General features: G+C 37.9%; 1 protein-coding gene across 3 annotated transcripts in view; it reads left to right on the top strand.

Moving 5' to 3' along the window:
- The window catches only part of nr5a2 (nuclear receptor subfamily 5, group A, member 2), a 60,031-nt gene extending 56,565 nt beyond the window's left edge, over positions 1 to 3,466 (top strand). For 2 of the 3 annotated variants that reach the window (XM_006634873.3, XM_015355654.2), the window contains exon 8: positions 288 to 3,466. In XM_006634873.3, the coding sequence (XP_006634936.2) occupies positions 288 to 535 (248 nt within the window). In that variant the 3' untranslated portion in view covers positions 536 to 3,466. The remainder of the gene's footprint in view (positions 1 to 287) is intronic. The other variant, XR_001479340.2, reaches the window with a different exon arrangement.
- The last annotated feature ends 11,697 nt before the right edge of the window (positions 3,467 to 15,163 follow it).

The following is a 15,163-nucleotide window of genomic DNA, read 5'->3' as shown; positions in this document are numbered from 1 at the left end:
TATGTACACTCCCAGCAAAGAATTTGCTAGAAAAATACTGTTTTCCATTATATTGTTGAATTTAGAATTGGAAAATGTCATAATGTGAAAAGGATCACATTATGACCTTATCATACTAAAACGTGTGCAACTTGAGATATGATACATGCTGGATACATTAAGCAACTTTTAAAAGGAATTATAATATTTTTGGCCACAGTGTGCAAGACCCCTTCATTCTCTCAACAGAAAGGATGAGGGGTGATTCACAGTATTGCTCTAATAAGCACTTCTGCTTCTCATTACAGACGTAAAGAATCTGGAGAACTTCCACCTGGTGGAAAGTGTTCAGGAGCAGGTCAATGCAGCTCTGCTGGACTATATCATGTGTAACTACCCTCAGCAAACAGACAAATTCGGACAGCTCCTGCTGAGGCTCCCAGAAATCCGTGCCATCAGCATGCAGGCTGAAGAGTACCTCTACTACAAACATCTAAATGGAGACGTGCCCTGCAACAACCTGCTGATCGAGATGCTGCATGCCAAGCGGGCCTGAATTACTGGAGGATTTCTCCAGACCCTCTGGCTTAGACCACCTCCACCTACAGGCCCTGTACACATCCAGTACATCCTCCCCAAGACCGTACTCTGATATAACTCCTCTCCACCCCAGCAGCTGGGACTTTGATCAGCCAGAGCAATTTTTTTTTTCTTCATTTGTTTTCTTTTTCCTCTTTTTTTGGAGATGTTACAGACTTTGAGATTTATTGTGGAACACTGGTTGTCAGGGTATCAACCAGTTTGATGAACATGGTGGATGAGCTGTAAAAGAGACTCCAAAAACTTAAGAGCTTATTTGACACAAAGTGATGTAACAAAACGTAGACTCATACTGAAGAACAAACAAACCAAGGGAATTGTGCACTTATTAAGGAGGAGACCATTGTGCAAGTTAGAAAACACCCCTCATGCTTATGTAAAGGCATGTAGGACTCTGGTGGCAAAGCATTTTTGTAAGTATTGAAGTGACTCAACACATTCTTGATATTGGTACTGTATCTGATAGAAGCTCCAAAGGCTGTATGCACCACATGAGGCTGTTTCATTTCCCATTTTCTTCTTTCAATGCACAAGAGTTTTAGAACCTCAAGAGATCCAACAGAAACTTGCAAGGACAGATTGTAATATGACAGAAAAACCTACTGTGAGCCCTATACAGACTTTTTTCCAGCCACCCATCCTCCACCCACCCCTACACAAAAGAAATCCCACCCATTTCCTTAAAAGGGCAGCATTTCTTCTTCCTGCACGTTCTAACATATATTTTTACAATCATCCTGTCTCCTAATGAGCAAACTAGGAACTAACCTAATTAGTAACCTCTTTAAGTTACTGTGTGCATTATAGCTGTGTTTGTTTGCAAAGTCTTCACTTTAGTGGAAAGTTTATAAAAAATAAATAAAGCACCGCTAATAGGGCATTTGTGACACTGTAGCACCTGCTTATTTTAGAAAATCAAGACCATGTTTTGTTATGTACTTTGTTATGGGAAAAGCTTAAGTAAAAGGGAAGATAAATAAGTAAAAAGCCTATAGAAACTACCCAATACCTCCGAAATGAGACATTTCATATTCTGACTGCAAAAACTTACTATCCAACATGTTATTGTGACAGGAAGGAGAAACACTGCCGCTGTCAGTACTAGACCAAAGCCTGCTGCAGAACAAAGTGTGGTGATAAAAAAACAAACCTTAAATATCAGTATTATAAATTTGTGATGTCACAGTTACGTGAGTCTTGCCTTATTTCATTATCATGCTAGCTAACTGTGCAGATGTGAAATATGTTAAAAATATATAAAGTATTAATGTTGTAAAATTCAAAAGATGCAAAAGGTGTTTACATTTATTAGGTCCTGTGGGAGAGAACTGTGATGAAGCAAATTGCAAAGCAATGATTTCCTTAGATTTCTCTTCTGGTTTTGTTTCCTTTGGTTCATTTTTTTTTCAACCAGTACTTAATAATGTCGTGAGACACTAAAATCAAAATGGGAATCTCACTTAAACCTTTAATTTGTAGATAGATGCATTGGCCTTGTGATCACTTTTAGAGATTGTATAAAGTTATTTTCAGTTTCTGCTATAAAAGTTTTTGTAGGACTGTTTGCTTTTGTTATATTAATAGTTTTAGGTAATGTTGTATATTACTGTTTCACCTCTAAACAATTAAGATAATTTATTGCTTCTTGGTTTCATCCTTGTGTATGATAGAACAAGGAGTATCAAAGCCAAATATATTTGTTTACTGTAGCATGTTTAAAAACTAGTGTTGAAATGCAGTTCAGGGACAAAACAATGATCTTAAAATTATCACAGTTAATTTGATTAAGTATATATGGATCTTGCAACTGTAAAGTTAAAAAGGTATAGTATCTAAATCTATTGTAAATGATGCAGCAGTTGCAACTGTTTTCTACACTCAATTTAAGATGACTTAATTGTAGCATTGCAGACATGTCCTGCGTATTGTATATTCTATACCAAAGACTTGTCAATTATATTTTCTCTAGTTTCAGGTTCTCACAATGGAACACAACACTAAACACCACAAATTCCCAAGGCAGGTAATTCAAACCTTGTGAAGGTGCAGGACAATGAAGTCTGGATGTGTACTCCCAGATGTCAATTTAAAAATGAAACTCTGTAGTTACCGTTTTACATAATATTGTGAAACCTTTTCTTTTCGGTCTAATCAGGTTGATAACGTAATCTCACATTTCCCAGTGAAACAACCTACATAATGGAAGGATATAATTCCCAAATCAAAGTCCATTGTTATCTACTTCAAACTGTGTTTTTGTAATGCTCTGTGGATGTTTACATGGAGTTTTACACTCTACATGGAGTTTAACAAATCTCTATCCATGAACATTACATAACTTTCTACAGCAATTGGTGAGGGTAGGCAAAAAGTTTTGTGTGACAAATTCAAAAGTCAAATCAGATTATTAGCATTGTACACACCTGTCATTTTCATTTATTTCCATACCCTGTTGTCATTTAATAAAAGAAGCCCTTCTACAAATAAAACTCATGGTATGTATTATCATAATTCTTATAGTAGCAGGGCCATCCAATGGTGGTTTTCAACTCATGATAAAATGTTCCCTTCATTTGGAAGAACAAATTTCCATCTGGGCAGGATAAGAAAAATTTAAAAATGCTAAATCTTTGGCTTTAGTTGATTATTGTGACTTTTTTTCTATCTTTGTGTGTGAACCGACAATCTGTATTGTCCCCATGTTCTGTGTTACAAATGTTCTGCAGCTGCCTTGGATATCAAACATTCACCTCCTCTTCAGTGTGGAGATTCTCATTTCAATTCAACAGCTCTGCTGCAGGAATGACACATTGTCATGTCATTTCTTGCTAAGAGTTTCTTTACACTGTTGGAATTTTTCCTCATATTTCAATAAATAATTATATGCCAAGCACTCTTTCAGTTTTGTAGTTCTTTTTAAAAATTGATGAAAACAGGGTATTAACATTGTGTTTCTTCATCTTCCATCCGTTTGACTTAATGTGTTGGGAGGTTAAATATCGAAAGACGTGACCAATATATTGCAGTAAAGAATTAATACTTTTTGGCAGAAAAACTCACATTGTGCTGTCAAGACACTACACTGCCTTGCCAGAATAATGATGGCGGTAAGTCAGAAAATTAATTTTGTGTTTAAGAGGAGGTATATTGGAGCATTTGTCAGCTAACAGTATGAAATAAATCAAACAATTCTTTAGGACAGTGAAACAGAATTAAAGTGTGCAGATTAATATTAACTCATAGTGTTATTACAAAATTAACTAATGCATAATTATCGCTATAAAAATGTAAAATTGTGAAAGATAAAACAGGAGCACATGCCAATTTCCTGTGGAATGCATTATTCATTATATTTGATGCATTTATATACTAAATTCATTTTAAGCACAACATATTAAATCCTAGAACACTACCAGTAACCTTTGCTGCCAATTAAAGCTATGCTTCCATGAATTGGTGTTCTATGTAATTCGAGGGTCCTGGGCAAAACTTGAGCCCCCCACCCCCTCTCCTCTCCCTTTATTCTAAACCAATTTACTTTAAACAAAAACAAAGCACCCAATTTCCCCCCTTCAGCAATGCAGTTGGTGTTATAGTTTCATATCTGTTATATTTACCCAAAAAACACAAAAAAGTAGATTTTGCTATATAAATGTGCAATTGTGAAAGGTAAAACATGGACACTCGCCATTTTTCCTGTAGAATGTATTATTTTAAATATCATTACATTATTACAGCATTTTGATGCACTTAAAGTATATATCAAATTCATTCCATTCATTTCATTTCTAGTTCTGGACTGCACAGTGCAGTGGTTAGCCTTGCTGCCTTGTAGAGCTGGGGCCCTGGGTTCAATTCCAGACCCGCTATGCTATGCTATCTCCCTGTATTTGCTTGGGTTTCCTCCCACAGTTCAATGACATACTGCAGGTTAATTGGCTTCTGGTGGGGAAAATAGCCCTGGTATGAGTGTGTGACTGTCCTGTGATGGACTCGTGTCCTGTCTAGGGTATATCCTGTCTTGCTCCTGTTACTTGCTGGGATTCTGGCTCCCTCACAATCCTGATTTGGAAAAAGTAATTAAATAATGGATGTAACAACTCTACATTCACTTGTTATCTCTGAGTACATTGTGTATAACGGGGGCAGTGCAGTTGCTCTGTGGCTGAGGATCTGCACTTTTGGCTGGAAGGTTACTGGTTTAAATCCCGCGGCCGGCAGAGGAATCCTACTCCGATGGGCCCCTGAGCAAAGCCCTTAACTCCAACTGCTCCAGGGGTGCCATATAAATGGCTGACCTTGCGCTCTGGCCCCAAGCTTCTCTCCATGTCTGTGTATCTCATGGAGAGCAAACTGGGGTATTCGAAAATATAATTCCTAATACAAGAAATTGTACATGGCCAATAAAGTGATCTTATATTAACTACAAAAAAATAAGGTTAGATAAAAGTTAGGTATTAAATGTTTTTTTTTCCTGTTAAAAAGCAAGTTGAACTTTTGTTGGCCTTATTTTACAAATAAATAAATATATATATATATTTGGATATCATCCATGTCCAAAGATCAGCAGACTTTGTGCTCAATGGAAGTCTGAGCTAGTGCTGTCTGACACTCTTGTGACATTGTTGGGCAAGAGTAGAAGCTTATGTCTTGAGGCCAAAATACCAGATCAACTGAGAATTATATGAGTGCAACGTACAGCATTTAGGTGAAGAAATCCAGATGTGCCCATTACTGCATCAGTGTCATATTCATTGATAGGAACCAGGAAGTCTGCAAAGCTTGGTTCTGTCACTGATTGTCTCTCTCCATCTGTAACAACCTTTTTGCTTGTTGTTTCAACTGATGTTTCTGCTGCAGAAGTTTCCTCAGTAGGACCATTCAAGCTTTAAGTTTGTTGCTGACACTTTCTGTGATTGCTGCCTCACCTAAGTCTTGCTACTACTGGCATTTTTGAAGTATTGCTGCTGGTACTGTTGCTTCATTATCATTTTTAATTTGAAGAAAGCAGTAACTATGTAAACTGTCATGTAACATCTCCTCTGCTTTTGTCTTTAATTTTTTAGTGGTGCATTGTCCACCTATAAATAGAAGAGTACGAGTTAGACAGGTGGAGCTAGTAGTTCTTGGGAGCCTTTTGCTCTCTGAGAAAATTGAAAAAAATGTCATTATAGTTGCTAGGTGATGTAATTAATGTGTTCTTTAGATTGTATCTTATATCACCTGCATTGGCACTATGGCCCCTTCCATCTTGAGTCCTAAGAAAATGACTTGGCTACCCCATACACTAGGTACAGTAAGAATGCCTCTGCCTCCATAATATCAGTATCAATATCTATGCTTCCACTTTAAAAGAATGTAAAAAATGTGTAATAGTATGTGTGGTTAAGGTGCAAAGGAGAAATTCCCAACATTCTGTGACTGCAAATTATCTGCTTGCACTGGGTACTAGTAACATTTTCACTTTGTACACATCTGTCTGGATGTGGAAACACCTCCCTGAATAATTAAGAAGAAAAAGTAATATAACTTCAAAAATGTTAATGAAATTATTTTTCAGTGATTATGTAAAAAAAGCAAGTATTATGGGGAGTGTACAGTAAGTGCCAATTTTAGGTTAAGGTTTTCTTCAGTTTCCATTTGAATCACTACAATAATTTTGTTAATGAAATTTCTAGCAATAAAATTGTAGGATACAGTACATAAAATGTTTTAACTAGGAAAGTGATAATAATTTTAAAAAATGTATATCCTAGTTATCAATTTTAATTGCTTTCCAGGAGTGCCCTTAACATTTTATCTAACGTCTCATTGTTTTTTTTTTTACCAGAACAGTAAATTCACAGCCTTTCAGGCATTGAATCAACAATGAAATGAGAAGTTCATTTGAAAATGGTGTACTTGTTGTTCAAATACACACCCACCTCCAAAATTATTGGCGCTGAGTAAAAAAGCCTCTATAAAATAAACAATGCCGGTAATTTTCCAGTAAGGAATATTCATTAATACATTTTAGGGTCCAATTCACAGGGGAACGGGAGCCTATCCCAAAAAACAACATGCTGAAGGCAGAATACACCCACAGGGCACACACAGACACAGACATGAACTCACACACCAGTGTCAATTGTCCTAGAAGCCAATTAATCTACAAATATATTTTTAAACTGTGGGAAGATACTGGGGCACACGGGGAGAACATACTGTACAAACTCCACTCACATGACACCACAGCACCCAAAGTCTGGAATTGAACCCAGATTCCCAGTGTGTCACGACCACCAGCCAGTGGAGATCATCTCGCAAAAGAACTAACCAGTACCAACGGTGGGTTAATAATAACAAGTGCCGCCGCACTTGTTAATCCATCAGCACATGCTCTACCGTGCGGCGAGCAGCACTATTTAAACCATCCAACTTCTTCCCGCTGCTCGGTATTGAGTTAACTCCCTGAGAGCTCTACCTGGCGATTCCTAAACCTTGTGTCACTCTGGATTTTGGACTACCCCTTATGCCTTTTGACTTTGTTCCTCGCCTCTCGATTCGGATTGTTTGCCACCTGTGTCTGTCCTAGATTTCAACCTACCTTCTCCCTTCGACCACGATCTCTCCTCTCGATTTGGATTGTTTGCCTCCAGTGTCTGTCTTGGATTTCGACCCTCCTTACTGTCATTGACCACGATCTCGCCTCTCGATTCGGATTGTTTGTTGCCGTGTCTACCGGCTACTCCTGCGGCTGCACAGGATCCATATCTCCTCATTAGTGTATCCTTACACAGTGCTGAAAGCCAGCAATGCTAACCACTGTACCCCTGTGCCACACACATATGGAATATATTTTACTTCATTAATGATTCAATGGAATCATGCAAAGTTAAAAAAATATCAAATGATAAATTTATTTCCAAAAAAATTAAGTGCCACAAAAATTGGCACCCCTGTTCTCAGTACTTTGTTCATCCTCCCCTGAAATAATAACAGCACTGAGCCTTTTTCTGTTTTATGAGCCTGGAGTACACATTGGAAGGGATATTATACCATTATTCCATACAGAATCTTTCCAGATCCTTGATATCCTTTGGTGTGAACATATGGACTGCTCTATTCAAATCAACCCCCAGGTTTTCAATGGGGCTCAAGTCCAGAGACGTACCGTAGATGGTCATTGCAAAATGTTGATGTTGTGGTCGCTTATCCATATCTTTGTGGAGTTTGAAGTGTGCTTGGGATCTTTGTCTTGCTACAAGATTCAATTATGGCCAAGTATAAGCCTCCTGGCAAAGGCCACCAAGTTTTGGTTAAAATGTTCAGGTACTTCATAGAGTTCATGATGCTTATTTTTATTTATTCGTATGAGCTTAACATGCAGAGGTTACATAGTTATATTGTCACAGTCAGGTGCCTCAGCCAGTCGCGGCTGGCATCATCCAAATCGGTAAAGTTGCCGGGGCATCTGAAGTGAGGGCAGGAGTATAGGATGTGGTCGGCCGTCTGCTCCTTGCCGTCGCCGCATTCGCAAATTGGGTCATCAGTGAGGCCCAACTTGTGTAGGGTGGTCCGGAAACGGCCATGTCCAGTTCTAAGTTGGTTCAGCTTGACACAGGCTTGTCTGGGTTGGTCATTTCCAGTGGGTTTGTTAGACACTTTGTCAATAAATTGTTTCAGTCTGTGGTTGTTATTATTCCACTTGTCTTGCCACTTTTTGTTACCCCAGTTGGTGCCATTGTTGTTGTTTGCTTCTTTCATCAGGCACCTTATTGTGTTAGAAGGTGAGTGACGGTTTTTTAGTCGGAGGATCGTAGTGTTCTGGTTGCAGATGGCATCATGCAGCAGCTGGTTGGAGTCATCTGAGGCTATCAGTGCAAGATTGATGTAACTTGCTTCTCTGCGAAGATTAGGTGGAGAGATGCCACTGAGAATTGGTAGTAATTCGGTTGGTGTAGGTCTAATTCACCCAGTGATAATGCGCATACTGTTGTTCAGGGCTGTGTCTACCTTCTTCGTGTGGCTGCTGTTGTGCCAGGCAGTAGAGCTGTACTCAGCTACCGAGAAGGCTAGAGGAAGCACAGAGGTGCGTAAGACAGTGAAATTTGCACCCCAGCGAGTTCCAGCTAGTCTTCGCAGGAGGTTGTTCCTTGCTTGGATTTTTGCTGCTGTTAGTTCAAGATGTTGCTTGAAGGTCAGTGAGCGGTCAAGGACAACTCCTAGATATTTCGGGCTTTTCTCAAATGGAATAGTTTTGTCTTCGCGCTTGACGTTGATTGTTATGTTAGCAAGGCGATTGGCGAGGTGGAAAATGCTGCTCACTGTCTTGGTGATGCTGAGTTTTAACCTCCAATCTTAGAAGTAGCAGTTCAGCTTGTTCAGGTCAGTCGATAGTGTAGTTTCTATTTCTATGTCTGTGGAGCAATGCATAATACCGATGTCGTCTGCATATATGTACTTTTTGGCAGTTGTACATGGCAGGTCAGCTGTGTAGATGTTAAATAGCATTGGCGCCAGCACCGAGCCTTGCAGGACGCCATTCTTAAGGTAAAATCTCCTAGTGTTAAGGTAAATGATCTGTTAGAGATTAGTTCTTGGATTTAGAACTTCATGATGCTGATGACTTAACAAGAGCCCCAGGACAAGCAGAAGCAAAACAGCCCAATAACATCAAAGATCCACCACCATATTTTAGAAAGTATAATGTTCTTTTCTGTATACACAATTTTCTTTTGACACTAAACCCATCACTAGTGTGCATGCCCAAATCTATTTAATTCCATCTGACCATAACATCCGGTTCCAATCCTGTTTAACTAACTCCAGGTACTTATTGTGAACCCAAGATGCGACCAAGTTCTGTAATTCTCCAGCAATACTTTTTTCCTTTATCAGTCAAGTTTATCACTATTCAATTGGGTTTTACATTTAATTAATTATTGCCCTTAGAGTGGTAAGTGGTATACATATTTTTGATACTACAGTATCACCTTACTGCTCACCTTACTCAAGGGTATCAATCATATTGGAGGTGACTATAAACTGATGTGATCATAATGTCACATGTCCAACTTATTGGTAATTTCATACCCCAGTTACCCCATATTATGTAAAATGTCATTATGTAAAAGTTTAGAATAGTACTACATTACCTAGTCTGAGGGATCAATGGATGAAGGTGCTTTACCCAGTGAAATAATGACCTTCCTGGGACCACGATTTGTTTATGAGTTTGAGGTTTACAATGACCTATTTAGGGCTGAAGGTTAGTCACAGTCAAAACATCCTGACATGAATAGTGATCCTCAATAATGTAATAATAAAGCAAGAGCCTTTAGCAGAGTTTCTCTCTAGTATAGTATATCTCCTTGGACAACACTTATAATGCACCTGCATTTCTGACTTTGACTTCAAAAACAGTGTGGCTGAGTCTGGTTTAGTCTTCACTATGTTTTCTTTGAACTCTATGAGAAAGCCACCATCTTGTCACAAAATACAGGTCCAGTCATGAGCCCTTGAGCAAGGATAATGCCTGTTAATTGGAACAGGAGAGCAGGAGAACCTGTAAAATTCAAAACAGCTGGCCTGAATGAATAATTACCACTCTGAGTCACTTTTCTCATGAGAAAAGGGAGGTGGGTAGATAGACTCTGCATGTAATTGGCCACTCCTTTAGACTAATAAAGAGGCTTATAAAACCAGCTAAGAGGAAAACTGTTTCAGTCTGTGACTCTAGTTAGAAAGAAGTTTGTATGTGAACAAAGGCTGTATGTTTTAGGCTCTGGAGGAGCTGCTTAGCAATGAACAGTAACAGTGTATGTTATCCTCATATCGAAGAAAGAGGAGTCTAGATGGCAGAAAGGGACTCCTAAATACTTTTGTCCCTTAATGTCAGCAGAAATATTGGCCTCAGAGTGTGAAATGAGAGAGAAGACAACAAACTGGCTGTTGCTGTGTCAGGGATACAAGTTCTAGTTTACAAATATTTTCAGCTGGAAATGTTAGTAATTGGAGAAGTTAATAGTTGTTACTGAAGATCTGGTGCTTGATGAAAAGTAAAAGAAGAGTGGAGTTGAAGTAAATATGAAAGGTCTAGTACTTGGAGATTATTGAAAGTTATCCTCATCAGTTCACAACCCAAGGATTAAATGAGCAAATAAAGAAGAGCTTGTATTAGCTGAAAATTGTCGGTGAAAGTGAATAACTAGCAGCCAATAAGGAAGATGACTGTACAGTCTTCCCTGAGAGGGAGCTGGATGTTCAGAAGTAAGATCTGAAAATTAAGGACCGATCAGTTAAAAAGCAAGCAAAAAGTGACATGCTGGCAGTGTCAGACTACAGGTGCCAAGTATGCTGGTATGACGGCATTAACACTGATTTAATTACAAATAATGGAGTATTATACATCCAATTTGATTAGAGGATCACTGTGAGGTGGAGCCTAACCTGCTGCACAGTAGGATCAAGACAGATACACTCTGGAGAGGACCTCTGTCCCTTGCAGAGTACTCACTTGCAGTATGCATAAATGAAACAATTTTAGCTGTAATCTAACCTACTGTACCTGTCAATAGTATGTCTTCAGACTATGGTAGAAATATAGAGTATGGACAATGTGTGAACTCCACACCAAAGATGCCTTGGGCATAGAGAACTGTGAGACAACAGACTCCTATGTTATTCTCTGAATAAGATCATTATTGCTAATAATGGTGCATTATAATATAGTTTGTTCTGTATATTTGAGCTTTGTGGGGATATTTGCTCTCTTGTTTGCAAGTGCAAACTAGGACACATGGCCGTGATATAGATTGAGCAGATGAAAAATTAAGTCTAAACACAAAGGGTATGATTTTCCCAGTGGTCAAACTCTGGGCAAACTGCCCACTTCATAGCAAATTAATTAGATGGACAGTTTTGCCAGGAGATTGTCCTTAGGGAAAATCAGGCCCAAATGTCTATCAGAGAAGCCATTTCACTCTTATTTTATAAAGTCTAAGCTTGTGAGGCTGCTCTTTAAAATGAAAATTCCCTGTGTATTTCTTTGCTTTTCAATGAATTTTAATAAATGTTGTATATATTATACATGTGAGCAGATACTTGCCTGTGGTAAATCTTTTTTTTCACAAACTGAAATGTGCATGACTTAAATCCTTAGGGAAATGCTAGCACTGGTAAGTCTACCTGTAGTGTAAGATTCAAGCCACTTGGCAACATTCAAGCCAAAAGCAATGTCTTTTGAAAAACACTAGTCAAAGCCTGATAGAATCATACCTTTACTGGACAAAAAGAAACTTCATAATAATGAAGAAGAAAAATAAAAAGAGAGCAATGCTAAAGACTTTGTACATCTTCCTATGCTCTTTGAAAGCAGTTATAGTGGTATACACAGCAACGTACTGTATTCACATACAGTATGATCGTTGTACCTCTTCCAGTTCCTAAGGAATAAAAAATATTTTGGCTGTCATCCATAAATTACAGAAGATGCCACTCAGCTAAGATGGATCTGAAAAAATAGACAAAAAGTAGGCATGGGCATCTGTTTCTATTTTATTCAGTCTGGAGTCCAGACCAGCATACCCACAAGGTTTACCAATCTTTTTGTTCTTTAAAACTTTCCTCTAATTCTCCCGGGTGGTATCAGAAATGAACAGGGGTTACATTCATCTGTTGGTTATACTGGCATATTGTGTTAAACATTCTCTGAGTCGACACAAAGTGTCAATTTTGAAATAAGAATTTATTTGAGAAAAGAAATAAAGCTGGACCTAATTTCACAATCCTGAAATAAAGTCTTCTGAAGCTCATTCCTTTTCCTGATTGAAAACTCACCACTCTGTTTCTTACATAATCAGTGCAAATGCATTTCCTTACAAATATACAGTATACTGTAACCATATAAGATTCACTTTGTGATGCTTCTGTTTGCATTTTAAAGTTTTGTATATGAACATTAATTATTGTCCTCCACTCTATCTAATTTTTCAACAATAGACAAATTATTGAGAAGCAACTACACAGTTTTTTATGACAAACCACTTTAGATGCTACAACAAAGCCCAGTTGTGGTTTAAATTTAATAATGAACACATAGGTAATGCATACGGCCATCAGGGTGTGTAATAGCCGGCTTACCAGTGGTGACGTCGCCGCCCTTCCCTGTGATAGCAGGACTACAGCTACTGGGCTGTAGAGAGATCTCTCTTTAGCTCACCGGGCTGGGTCCCTGCTGAGTAACCCGGGAGTCCTGGGTTCAAGCCCCCAACGGTGGGGGGCCGACCTAATGCGGCAAGGGCGCCTGCCAGAACCCCGTTGCGTTACGATATATATTTCTAAATTCACTACCAAAAGTAGACAAAAAATGTTCCTATTTCCTAAAACATTTGATAAGCAAGTGGCAAGCACTTCTTAATATCATTATATTTTCTTAAAATTAAAACAAATGAACAAATAATGACTCTTGTTCTGGGTATCCATTCATTTGAAATGTTGTAATCCTGTAAAAAGATTTGAATTGAATGCAATGAAGGCTATGGCCTTTTCTTTTGAATGCAATTGACATTAAATATGCATAAAAAATAAAACCCCATGTTATTTAAAGGTGTCCTGTTTTCCTCCTTATTAATCATTAAAAACTTTGAAGCACCTGGACCACGCTTCTAGCATTCCATTAATTAAGTGGACAAAGGCATGGCTTAGGAGAACCGATTTTTCAATTTCAAAAAATGAAAAGTATGCATTCAATCTCGTCATGTTATGCCAGCACTTAAATCGTAAAGACTTGACATAAAAGATTCAAGGCTAAGTCCTATTGAAAACCTCACAAACAAGTACTTCAGAAATCCATTTAGAAAAAGAGATAGAACATCTAATTCAAACATGTCATCCTGTTAAAAATGGTCTCACTAGGTCTTTTAAAAATTTCATCTCGTCGTTTGTCTGTCTTCTTTGTGAAAGAGATGAGTTTCGTATCACGTAGGTTTGAGAGTACAAAGAAATAATCATGCTGAGCTGCAGGCAAGTAGAACTGGGAAATATATTGGTAAGTGATGTCTGACCTTTGGCTGTGCAAATGATAGAAGTGGATGCCTATTCTGTAGGCATCTTTACATGGTGAACTCTTTAAAAACACTGTGACAATAAACATAATCCCTTCTTTGTTGTTAATGGTGCGGTATGTTTATAAGGTAAGAGGTTTGTGTCAAGGTTCTGTAGGTCCCTTTAAACAGTAAGACCTGTGAAGAAAGGTCAATTAAGGGCTAATTAAGGCTCAGTTCTATTAACAATTTACATCTTAATGCTGTTACCCTAATGACCATACAAAACCTGCTGTAGCCCTCACATATTAGTATTGGGGTCTTCTCATTTAAGTGTTTTTTTTTAATATCAATGTGCTTTTGCACCATAAAATGAATGTACTGTATAAAGTATGACATACAGTAGCAGGGCCTATTGTCTTACAAAGATTCTACAATATTGACTGAAAATTTGCCACAGCATTTTCTGAAATACTTGCCAGAGTGATGGGCAGTTTCCAACAAATTACATTTATTTAAATGAATGATGGAAATAAACAAAAATGATAAATTATTTTTAAAGTATGTACTGCAAGGTTATTTAACCTTAATATCATTTTTACCAATACTGATATTGATTTTGTCTTACTTTCTTTTTAATGTCCCAAACTTGCTTTGCAGACAGATAAAAGACGAGACACAACCTAATATATTTAACACAACATGAACCCATTAACAAATAAGGGACATATAGTACATGTATGATGAAAAAGAAAAATAAATATTTAAGTAAAGTAAAATATACAATCAATTGACTAAATTAAGCAGGTTAATAGCTGCAGGAATAAAAGGTAACTATTTCATTTGAATCTAGACAGTCTACATCAACACCCAGAAGGAAGGAGCTCAAATTCACTGTGCAAAGGGTGGTCATGACAGTCAATGATTATGTTGGCCTTCCACACTCTTTGTTTCACATACAGTACATGTCTGAAATCTGTAGCTGTTGTACACCAATCTGATGAGGAATGGTTGGGGATCAGTCAACTAAGTAATCCTCAGTTTCTCACACAACAAGCCCTGAGGTTTAACAGGCTGCTCTAAGACAGGAGTATTCATTGAGTGTTGCATTTGTCCTCTGGCTGCCATTAAAGCTTCATTATTTCAATTTGGGATTAGAGTATGAAAAGAGGTGATCAACTAAGCAAACACATCTCTGAGGCCTGGTGTGTTTGCATGTGTCTGCACTTCCCTCAGGTCAGTTCTGGTGTGTAGTGGTTAGAGAGGCTAAATACCAAGACTAAATACAATAGAGAATAAATACTGAGTATGGCCCTAATAACTACACTAATACATGGTTATTATCAAGAAAATGACAAACTGTAACAGGTTCACTGACATTTTATTAAACAGAAATGTAACATACATTAATTGAGCTGAAAACATTTGTCATTAATAGGGTTGATCAACAGGGGGTATACAGTGAAAATCACACAGAACATGAACATGTGTGACTACCACTAGAAGCAAAACACACAGCTCATCTTATATAGCTCAGTAGATTGCAGATGCGGTCTTGT

Source organism: Lepisosteus oculatus, chromosome 9, assembly GCF_040954835.1.
Source record: "Lepisosteus oculatus isolate fLepOcu1 chromosome 9, fLepOcu1.hap2, whole genome shotgun sequence".
NCBI lineage: Eukaryota > Metazoa > Chordata > Actinopteri > Semionotiformes > Lepisosteidae > Lepisosteus > Lepisosteus oculatus.
The sequence above is the reverse complement of the archived record's forward strand: the minus strand, read 5'-3'. Positions and strand labels throughout refer to the sequence as shown.